Source organism: Delphinus delphis, chromosome 7 (genome assembly GCF_949987515.2).
Source record: "Delphinus delphis chromosome 7, mDelDel1.2, whole genome shotgun sequence".
Lineage (NCBI taxonomy): Eukaryota > Metazoa > Chordata > Mammalia > Artiodactyla > Delphinidae > Delphinus > Delphinus delphis.
In genome coordinates, this window is record NC_082689.1 from 112,977,850 (window position 1) to 112,990,320 (window position 12,471).

Consider the following 12,471-nt stretch of genomic DNA (forward strand, 5'->3'; position numbering starts at 1 on the left):
TGGAAAAAGATATTCCATGCAAATGGAAACCAAATGAAAGCTGGAGTAGCAATACTCATATCAGACAAAATAGACTTTAAAATAAAGACTATATGAAGAGACAAAGAAGGACACTACATAATGATCAAAGGATCGATCCAAGAAGAAGATATAACAATTGTAAATATTTATGCACCCAACAAAGGAGCACCTCAATACATAAGGCAAATACTAACAGCCATAAAAGGGGAAATCGACAGTAACACATTCATCGTAGGGGACTTCAACACCACACTATCACCAATGGACAGATCATCCAAAATGAAAATAAATAAGGAAACACAAGCTTTAAATGATAAGATGGACTTAACTGACATTTATAGGACATTCCATCCAAAAACAACAGAATACACATCAAGTGCCCATGGAACATTCTCCAGGATAGATCATATCTTGGGTCACAAATCAAGCCTTGGTAAATTTAAGAAAATTTAAATTGTATCAAATATCTTTTCCGACCACAACGCTGTGAGACTAGATATCAATTACAGGAAAAGATCCATAAAAAATACAAACACATGGAGGGTAAACAATACACTACTTAAAAACGAAGTGATCACTGAAGAAATCAAAGAGGAAATCAAAAAATACCTAGAAACAAATGACAATGGAGACACGACGACCCAAAACCCATGGGATGCAGCAAAAGCAGTTCTAAGAGGGAAGTTTATAGCAATGAAATACTACCTTAAGAAACAGGAAACATCTCAAATAAACAAACTAACCTTGCACCTAAAGCAATTAGAGAAAGTAGAATTAAAAAAACCCAAAGTTACCAGAAGGAAAGAAATCATAAAAATCTGATCAGAAATAAATGAAAAAGAAATGAAGGAAACGATAGCAAAGGTCAATAAAACTAAAAGCTGGTTCTTTGAGAGGATAAACAAAATTGATAAACCATTAGCCAGACTCATCAAGAAAAGAAGGGAGAAGACTCAAATCAATAGAATGAGAAATGAAAAAGGAGAACTAACAACTGACACTGCAGAAATACAAAAGATCATGAGAGATTACTACAAGCAACTCTATGCCAATAAAATGGACAACCTGGAAGAAATGGACAAATTCTTAGAAATGCACAACCTGCCAAGACTGAATCAGGAAGAAATAGAAAATATGAACAGACCAATCACAAGCACTGAAATTGTAACTGTGATTAAAAATCTTCCAACAAAAAAAAGCCCAGGACCAGATGGCTTCACAGGCGACTTCTATCAAACATTTAGAGAAGAGCTAACACCTGTCTTTCTCAAACTCTTCCAAAATACAGCAGCGGAGTAACACTCCCAAACTCATTCTACGAGGCCACCATCACCCTGATACCAAAACCAGACAAGGATGTCACAAAGAAAGAAAACTACAGGCCAGTATCACTGATGAACACAGATGCAAAAATCCTCAACAAAATACTAGCAAACAGAATCCAACAGCACATTAAAAAGATCATACACCATGATCAAGGGGGGTTTATTCCAGGAGTGCAAGGATTCTTCAATATATGCAAATCAATCAACGTGATACACCATATTAATAAATTGAAGGTGAAAAACCATATGATCATCTCAACAGATGCAGAGAAAGCTTTCGACAAAATTCAACACCCGTTTATGATAAAAACCCTGCAGAAAGTAGGCACAGGGGGAACTTTCCTCAACATAAAGGCCATATATGACAAGCCCACAGCCAACATCATCCTCAATGTTGAAAAACTGAAAGCATTTCCACTAAGATCAGGAAAAAGACAAGGTTGCCCACTCTCACCACTCTTATTCAACAGAGTTTTGGAAGTTTTAGCCTCAGCAATCAGAGAAGAAAAGGAAATAAAAGGAATCCAAATCGGAAAAGAAGAAGTAAAGCTGTCACTCTTTGCAGATGACATGATACAATAGATAGAGAATCCTAAAGATGCTACCAGAAAACTACTAGAGCTAATCAATGAATTTGGTAAAGTAGCAGGATACAAAATTAATGTGCAGAAATGTCTTGCATTCTTATACACTAATGATGAAAAATGTGAAACTGAAATCAAGAAAACACTCCCATTTACCACTGCAACAAAAAGAACAAAATATCTAGGAATAAACCTACCTAAGGAGACAAAAGATCTGTATGCAGAAAATTATAAGACATTGATGAAAGAAATTAAAGATGATACAAATAGATGGAGAGATATACCATGTTCTTGGATTGGAAGAATCAACATTGTGAAAATGACTCTACTACCCAAAGCAATCTACAGATTCAATGCAATCCCTATCAAACTACCACTGGCATTTTTCACAGAACTAGAACAAAAAATTTCACAATTTGTATGGAAACACAAAAGACCCCGAACAGCCAAAGCAATCTTAAGAACGAAAAACAGAGCTGGAGGAATCTGGCTCCCTGACTTCAGACTATACTACAAAGCTACAGTAATCAAGACAGTATGGTACTGGCACAAAAACAGAAAGATAGATCAATGGAACAGGATAGAAAGCTCAGAGATAAACCCATGCACATATGGTCACCTTATCTTTGATAAAGGAGGCAGGAATATACAGTGGAGAAAGGACAGCCTCTTCAATAAGTGGTGCTGGGAAAACTGGATAGGTGCATGTAAAAGTATGAGATTAGATCACTCCCTAACACCATACACAAAAATAAGCTCAAAATGGATTAAAGACCTAAATGTAAGGCCAGAAACTATCAAACTCTTAGAGGAAAACATCGCAGAACACTCTATGACATAAATCACAGCAAGACCCTTTTTGACCCACCTCCTAGAGAAACAAAAATAAACAAATGGGACCTAATGAAACATCAAAGCTTTTGCACAGCAAAGGAAACCATAAACAAGACCAAAAGACAACCCTCAAAATGGGAGAAAATATTTGCAAATGAAGCAACTGACAAAGGATTAATCTCCAAAATTTATAAGCAGCTCATGCAGCTCAATAACAAAAAAACAAACAACCCAATCCAAAAATGGGCAGAAGACCTAAGTAGACATTTCCCCAAGGAAGATATACAGACTGCCAACAAACACATGAAAGAATGCTCAACATCATTAATCATTAGAGAAATGCAAATCAAAACTACAATGAGACATCATCTCACACCAGTCAGAATGGCCATCATCAAAGTATCTAGAAACAATAAATGCTGGAGAGGGTGTGGAGAAAAGGGAACACTCTTGCACTGCTGGTGGGAATGTGAATTGGTTCAGCCACTATGGAGAACAGTATGGAGGTTCCTTAAAAAACTACAAATAGAACTGCCATATGACCCAGAAATCCCACTACTGCGCATATATCCTGAGAAAACCATAATTCAAAAAGAGTCATGTACCATAATGTTCATTGCAGCTCTATTTACAATAGCCCGGAGATGGAAACAACCTAAGTGTCCATCATCAGATGAATGGATAAAGAAGATGTGGCACAGATATACAATGGAATATTACTCAGCCATAAAAGGAAATTTAATTGAGCTATTTGTATTGAGGTGGATGGACCTAGAGTCTGTCATACAGAGTGAAGTAAGTCAGAAAAAAAAGACAAATTCCATATGCTAACACATATATATGGAATTTAAGGAAAAGAAAAAATGTCACGAAGAACCTAGGTGTAAGACAGGAATAAAGACACAGACCTACTAGAGAATGGACTTGAAGATATGAGGAGGGGGAAGGGTAAGCTGTTACAAAGAGAGAGAGTAGCATGGACATATATACACTACCAAACATAAAATAGATAGCTAGTGGGAAGCAGCCGCATAGCACAGGGAGATCAGCTCGGTGCTCTGTGACCACCTAGAGGGGTGGGATAGGGAGGGTGGGAGGGAGCGAGATGCAAGAGGGAAGAGATATAGGAACATATGTATATGTATAACTGATTCACTTTGTTATAAAGCAGAAACTAACACACCATTGTAAAGCAATTATACTTCAATAAAGATGTAAAAAAATAAATAAATAAAAGGTTGGGGAACCCTAAAAAAAAAACAGTATATGAATATACCTTTGCTATAAATGTGGACTCCACTATCTACTGCGTGTGTGTGTGTGTGTGTGAGTGTGCACACGCTTTGGGGGGGGCGGAAAAAAGAAAAAAAAAGAAAGATACTGTACTACTGTAGTCTATACAGTACTGTAAAGTATCCAAAAGCATAACCACTTGTAGAGGATGCACACATGTGACAATGTATGCCAGACGTGAACTAACTTACATGACTGGACATGTGAACACACGTTCTCATCTTTGAAAGTTCGCATCTTGAAGGTTCGTATATAGGGGACTTACTGTACTCATAAAACTATAAGACGCTAATGAAGGAAACAGAAGATGACACAAACAGATGGAAATATACACCATGTTCTTAGATTGGAAGAATATTGTGAAAATGACTATACTACCCCAGGCAATCTACAGTATCAATGCAATCCCTATCAAATTACCAATGGCATTTTTCACAGAACTAGAACAAAAAAATTTTTTAATTTGTATGTAGACACAGAAGACCCCGAAAGCCAAAGCAATCTTGGGAAAGGAAAACAGTGCTGGAGGAATCAGGATCCCTGACTTCAGACTATACTACAAAGCTACAGTCATCAAAACCAGTATGGTACTGGCACAAAAACAGAAATATAGATCAATGGAACAGGACAGAAAGCCCAGAAATAAACCTACGCACATATGGTCACCTTATCTTTGACAAAGGAGGCAAGAATAGACAATAGAGAAAAGACAGCCTCTTCAGTAAGTGGTGCTGGGAAAACTGGACAGCTACATGTAAAAGCATGAAATTAGAACATTTCCTAACACCATACACAAAAATAAACTCAAAATGGATTAAAGACCTAAATGTAAGGCTGGATTATTATAAAACTCTTAGAGGAAAACATAGGCAGAACACTCTGTGATATAAATCACAGGAAGATCCTTTTTGACCCACTTCCTAGAGTAATGAAAATAAAAATAAACAAATGGAACCTAATTAAACTCAAAAGTCTTTGCACAGCAAAGGAAACCATAAACAAAACAAAAAGGCAACACTCAGAATGGGAGAAAATATTTGCAAATGATGCAATTGTTAAGGGATTAATCTCCACAATCTACAAACAGCTCATGAAGTTCAGTATCAAAAAAACAAACAACCCAATCAAAAAATGGGCAGGAGGCCTAAACAGACATTTCTCCAAAGAAGACATACAGATGCTCAACAGGCACATGAAAAGGTGCTCAATATCACTAATTATTAGACAAATGCAAATCAAAAGTACAATGAGGTATCACCTCATACCAGTCAGAATGGCCAACATTAAAAAGTCTACAAATAATAATGCTGGAGAGGGTGTGGAGAAAAGCGAACCCTTCTGCACCGTGGTGGGAATGTAAATTGGTGCGGCCACTATGGAGAACAGTATGGAGACTCTACTTACCTCTGTGGAGTCATTCAGAAGGGACACTGTGGTATCAGTGGGGTTAATGTTGATTGTCTTTAATTCAATTAGGTTATTTAGGGAATTTCCACCTAGGAAGAAAAATGGGGTAAAGGAATCAGACAAAGGAGTTTTTATTATATGATAGAAGATATTTTTTGAGTAAAGTAATTCAAGTACCTGACACGACAACCAGGGAAGGCATGTAACTACTGTCAGCAGGATCCACTATCATTTTTAATCTATGAACAAGAACATCTGGGAAAATCTCCAAACGAATCCAATGCTTTAAAAAAAAGAAAAAAAAGCCTTCTTAGTAAAATTCAGCTATATTTTAGCTGGAAAGTATCACTAAAGCTTGACTCTCAATGAGATTTTTTAAATATATAATTTCACATGAGAGACAGAATTTGCCTTTAAGCTGGCAGAAACAAGAGCATTACTTGTTTATTAGAAGAATGTCTCCCTCTAAGCCCCAGAAGTCATGTGTTTATAGACTCCTGACTTAGGGTGGTCCCTTAATACCCATCAAAGAGTAGGTTATAGAAAACACTAGAGTCAAAGTGGAGGGAAAGCACCTTTCTCCAAGTCTAACTTGCATGTCTAGATAAGGCACACCCATATGTAAGTGCGATTAAAACAGCATTCCAAAGATAAACACATATTTGTTAGGATATATTAGAAGAACTTCTAACCAGAAGCAGAATCTGAACTCATACATTTTATGTGGGGGAATAAAACAAAACAAAACAAACCCTATTATACCCTCTATCAGTTATATAAAATCTATTACCGATATTGTTTAAAAATCTCTGACAATGAAAGCTGGATGGCATATTACTCTGAAACTTTAAAGTAATTATGAACTAAAATACAAAATGAGTACTGAGAGGTGCCATCACAGTATAACTTAGTAGGTTTTTCAAAGTTCGTGCTGAAGCTCTAAAAGGTTAAGCCATCTAAATGAAGTGTTTCTGGAAGTGTCCCCATGGCACACTACCTTTCCTTGTGAGCCCGAGGACTGCCAGCAGGGCTCGCTGCCGTCAATGAGACGGGAAGCCTGGTTCACAGAGGATGACACGTTTAGGCTCTTCACCATCCGTGCCCAGCTGTCCAGCAGCATTCCTGGCTGACTGTTGTGAGAGCGCTTCAGCTGTTTTCCAGAACGGCCACAAAATATTGCAGACTGTCCTATTTAATGGCGGTCAAACAGTGTTAATACTTGTGGGACAGAACCTTCACAACCAAGAAATAGATATTACATAGTGTTGAGCTCCTTACTTCAAGAAAATAGTAAGTTTCCAAATTAAAAGGAGCTAATAAATATCTAAAATGACTGCAAAAAACCTATTCAAGGTATTTAACCCCAATTTATGAGACAAAGTTCATATAATGCTGATTTATTCCACTTGACTCTCTCAAGTAACAACAGAGTGATACATTTCCAGATAGAACGATACATATAAGCAGCTGGGGGGCAAGTTCAGTAACTGTGCTTACAGAAAACATTCTTATCAAAAAACCTTTCATAAATGCAACAAAAACAAATTTGTGAAGTTTCTACCTCCATTAATGGTATATCTGGAAATTCATCTAGCTCTCCCATTGAGGACAACTAGAGGCAGACAAAACATTTAAAGATGAATAAATCTTGAAAGTATCAGAGTTAACAAGGTGATACAGAATTATGGGACCAAAATCAGAGAAAGGCTGAGATGAAAGGTGTCAAGATGAGTGCCCCATGGATCAGAGGCTGCTTTTCCCCGGTGTATTTATCAGTTTCTAAGGAGAACCTTAAAGAGGACACATGGCACTTCTGATGGCTTCCTAGGGCGAGGGGGCCAGGAACCGGAGTCCAGAGCTCACCAGGAAAGAAGGGGATGGCCACAGAAAAACTCACACTTTGGGCTGGGATCCCAACAGGAAGAACCCCTAGAGGAAGGGTGAACTCTACAGGGTTGACTGTTTGTGTTCAGATTGCAGCTCTGCATGAAATCACCTCAATCAACGAAACTGGACTGAAGTGAGCCCACATAGTTACTTACCCCAATTACCTAGAAGAACAACCCTCTCCCCCCAATCCGTGGAGAAAGATAATATCTTAGGCCTCAAACTGACTCAAGAAATAATTTTTTAAACATAATGTCCAGTACATGATGGAATGTGAGACAAGAAAACATGACTAAAAGCTATGAGAATGACAGACAATAGAAAGAGACCCAGAGAGGCTCCAGATATTAGAGTTATAAGATACAAATTTTATAATAACTATACTTACTATGTTTGAAAAGACACTGAATATCTCAGCAGAGAATTGGAAACTATTTTTTAAAAAAGAAAGAAAGACTAGAACTGTTAAATACAGTAATTAAAATTTAAAATTCAATGAATAGGTTTATGAGCAGACTAGACTCAGGTGAAAACAGAATTAGTAAAAAATATCTAGAATGAAAAACTGAAGAGCAAAAGTTTAGAAAACATAAACGAGAAGGTAAAAGACTTAGAAGACAGAGATAAGAGTAACAGGTGAAAGAGGAGCCCCAAAAAAGAAGGAAAAGAAAATAGGGCATCAATAATACTGGAAGAAATATTGACTGATGGAAAACTTCCCAAGACCAACAAAAGATATCAAGGCACAAATTTTAAAAGCCCTACTCTGAAAGTTGGAAGAGAAGATCTTAAATGTTTTTACTACACACACAAAAAAGGGTAATTATGTGAGGTGATGGACGTGTTAACTACCAACCTTACTGTGGTAATCATTTTGCAATATACATGTACCAAATCATCACATTGAACACTTTAAACTTACACAATGTCATATGTCAATTAAAGCTCAAAAAAGCTGGAAAATTAATTAATTATAAGCTCTACTAACTACAAGAAAGATAAATACAAAGAAACACATATGTACACACACATAAAATTTGTGTAAGATAGAAACAAGAGTACCTCAAAAGCAGGCTAAGGGGAAATACAAAGACTGAATAGCTTTAATGGAACAGTAACTACACTTGCAGCTGACTTCAGCAGAAAAAATATAAACCAAATTACAATGGAACAGTATTTTTAAAGTGCTAAAAGTCCCAGCAAAAATATTTTTCAAAAATAAAGGAGAAATAAAGACACATAAAAAGAGAATTCATAACCACATAGATGCATTAAAGAAAATATTAAGGGCCATTCTTCAGGCAGGAGAAAAATGATGATGGATGAAAAGTGAAACACACAAAAAGGAATAGAAAAAAACTACAATATTAAGTATGTGAAAAAAATCTTGACAAATATTACAGAAAATAACAATCATATGCCTTGTGTTGTTTAAAATTTACATGTGTAAAGTTTTTAAACACAATAATAAAACCATGGTAATTTAAATCAGAATGAGGGTTAATGAAGTTAAAGGGATCTCAGGTCCTTGCATTGCTTAGGAGGAGGGTAAAAGTACTAAATAATATTAGATTTTATAAGTCAAAAAAGGATGTCACTATATCTTGAGTAACTACTAATACCAAAAATGCATATAACATACACTACTCATATAGTATATGAATACACACTAAACGTGTAACTTCTAAGCCAAGTGTGTGTGTTGGGGAGGCGGTGGTTGGCTAACTAATAAAGAATGTATCAGTCCAAAGGAAGATGGAATGGAGAAAAAATGGAACAGAAAACAGGCAGAACAACAACAAAAAAAAACACTAAGAAGTTGATCAATTAAAAAAATATATTTCAGTAACTGCCTTAACTGTAAATAAATATCTAAAAGATCCAAATAAGAGACAAAGATCATCACATTGGAATTTTTTAAAAAAACAGAACTATCTACAACCTCCACTAATCACAAGATTACTGAAATATTGAGGGTAAAAGGCTAGAAAAAGATACACTAAGCAAACACTAACTTCACCATAAAACTGCAGGAGACATTCTTTCAGGCATGCATAAAACATGTGTAAAATCCCATTATATGCTGAGTCTTATGATCATACAGAAGTTTCCCCCAAAATGTCAAAGATCAGGCAGGATACACAATCTGAATGCAATGCAGAAACCAATAAACAGATAGAGGTAGAAAATGCTGACATGTTTGAAAATTTAAGTATCAATGAATATAAGAAAATAATTCCAATTCAATTTTAAAAATACTTTTAAATGAATGATGATGAGATATTACTACATATCAGCATTACAGGATACAGCTTAAGCCATGCTTAAAGATAAATTTAAAATTTTAAGTTCATATATTAGAAAATATGAATGTGAGAAATTAATGAACTAAGCATTTGGGGCGGGGGTGGGGTGCGGAATCAATGTAAACCTAAATTCCACAGGAAAAAGAAATGAAAAAAATATGAGAGACAGCAATTCAAAGCCAAAAGTTGGTTCTTTGAAAAAACTAATAAAATTGATAAACCCATGGCAGGCTGATCAAAAACAAAACGAAGTATTCAAAGTTAGCCTTGAAAAGGAGATTGCTCTGCAGATTCTACAGATCTCCTTCATAAAGATAAGAGAATATTACAAATTAGGACTAGAAAGGAACTTCCTCAACATGATAAAGGCTATTTATGAAAAGCCCACAGCTAACATTATATTCAGTGCTTAAAGACTGAAAGTTTCCCCACTAAGTCCAGGAACAAGACAAGGATGCCTACCCTTGCCACTTCTCTTCAATGTAGTACTGGAAGATCTAGCTGAAGCAATAAGACAGGAAAAAGAAATATAAGGTATCCAAATTGGAAAGGAAGAAGTAAAACTATCCCAGTTCACAGACAACATGCTCTTAAACACAGACAACATGATCTTACATACAGAAAACCCTAAAGACGCCACCAAAAAACCCCATCAGAGCTAATAAATAAATTCAGCAAAGTTGCTGGAAATAAATTCAACACACAAAGTGTGTTGAAAATATGCACTGTAGGTGTGTAGTGTATATTTCTATACACTAGCAACAGATATTCCAAGAAGGAAATTTTAAAAAATAATTTAATTTAATATAGCATGAAAAATAAACCCTTGGGAATAAATTTAACCAAGAACCCATAAGACTTACACACTAATCACAAAACACTGCTGAACGAAATTAAAGAAGACCTAAGTAAATGGAAAGACAACTGACAATTCTGTCCAAAGTGATACACAGAGTCAATGCAATTCCTATCAAAATATTGTTTTTTGCAGATGCAGAAAACTCCATCCCAAAATTCATACTGACTTCCAAGGGACACCAAATAGTCAAAACAATCTTGAAAAAGAACAAAGTTGGAGGACTCACATTTCCCAATTTCAAAACTTACTACAAAAGCTATCATAATCACTGTGTATGGTGTGGTACTGATGTAAGGATAGGCAAATAGACCAATGGAATAGAATCGAGAGCCCAGAAAAAAACCTCTCACATCTATGGTTAACTGATTTTCAAAAAGGGTGCCAAGACCATTCAGTAGTGAAAGGACAGTCTTTTCAACAAATAGTGTTGGGAAAATTGGATACACGTGTAAAAGAATGAAATTATACATTATACCATGCATAGAAATTAACTCAAAGTGGTTCAAAGACCTAAATTAAAAGACCTAAAGTTAAAACTATAAACCTCTTATAAACATAGGGTCTGACCTTCACAACTTTGGATTTAAGCAATGATTTCTTAAGTTGACCCAGAAGTAAGTATGACACCAAATGCACAGGCAACAAAAGAAACAATAAATTAAATTTCATTAAAATTTAAAACTGTATCACAGAATCCTATCAAGAGAGTGAAAAAACCACCCACAGAATAGGATATTTGCAAATCACATATCTGATTTAATGTCCACAATATATAAAGAACTCCTACAACTCAGTATCAAAAGTTTTAAAATTGAATTGACACGTCCTCCCCCAAAAGATATACAAATGGCAAAAAGCACATGATAAGTGGCTCAATGTCATTAGGGAAACTCAAATCAAAATCACAAGATACTATTTTGCACCCATTAGGATGGCTATAATTTTTAAAAAAAGAAGAAGAAGAGAATAACAAATGTTGGTAAGGATGTGGAAAAACTGAAACAGCAAAAACATTGCTGATAGTAATGTAAGATGGTGCAGCCAGTATGGAAAACATTTTGGTGGTTCTTCAAAAAGTTAAAAGAACTACCTAATGACCCTGCAATTCTACTCCTAGTTTTGAAAACTGGGACTCAAACAGATTTGTACATCAATGTTCACAGCAACATTATTCACAATAGCTGAAAGGTACAAATAACCCAAATGTCCATTAAGAGAGAACTGGATAAGCAAAATGTGGTAGATACATACAATGGACTATTACTCAGCCATGAAATGAAGTTCTGACACATGCTACAACATGGATGAACCTTGGAAACCTAATGCAAGGTGAAAGAAGTCAGGCACACAAAAACACAAATTTTGTATGGTTCCACTTATGCATGAGGTACCTAGAGTTGTCAAATTCATAGAGACGAAAAGTGGATTAGAGGTTGCCAGGGGTTGGGGGAGGGAAGAATGGGGATTATTGCTTACTGGGTACACTCTTATTTTGGAATGGTGAAGAAGTCTCAGAAATAGATAGTGGTGACAGTGTGCAATATTCCCTTAATCGTACACTTAAGAGTGATTAAAATGGCAAACTTTATGTTGTATATATTGTACCATAATAAAAAAAGATATACTAAAAGATATACAAATAAAAAGACTCACTCTCCGTCTCTCCAATTCCACATCCCATCCAACAAAACATTTACTAGTTTCTTGAGATCCTTTTACTGTTCTTTATGGAAATACAAGCAAACAATCCCTGTTATTCTAGTTCCAGTGACCACTCATTGCTTGAAGAAAAAACAGCAATTCATCAAGTGGGTAGGACCATCTTCCCTGTTTTGCTGTGCACACAGTACAGTGCTCACCATATAAATATGAACTTTAAAGAGCAAAGTTAAGTACATTTGTTTCCACAGTAATTATCTCGTTAATAATAGTTTGATGAAAGAGAACATAACCAG

General features: G+C 35.7%; 1 protein-coding gene across 6 annotated transcripts in view; it reads right to left on the bottom strand.

Annotated features, from left to right (window-relative positions):
* Positions 1-12,471, bottom strand: part of LOC132428722 (E3 ubiquitin-protein ligase HERC2) — a 228,869-nt gene that overhangs the window by 92,102 nt on the left and 124,296 nt on the right. For all 6 annotated transcript variants that reach the window (XM_060017026.1, XM_060017023.1, XM_060017024.1 and 3 more), the window contains 3 exons: positions 6,462-6,652; positions 5,642-5,747; positions 5,462-5,553 (listed from right to left, as the gene is read on the bottom strand). In XM_060017026.1, coding sequence (XP_059873009.1) covers positions 5,462-5,553; positions 5,642-5,747; positions 6,462-6,652 — 389 coding nt within the window. The remainder of the gene's footprint in view (positions 1-5,461; positions 5,554-5,641; positions 5,748-6,461; positions 6,653-12,471) is intronic.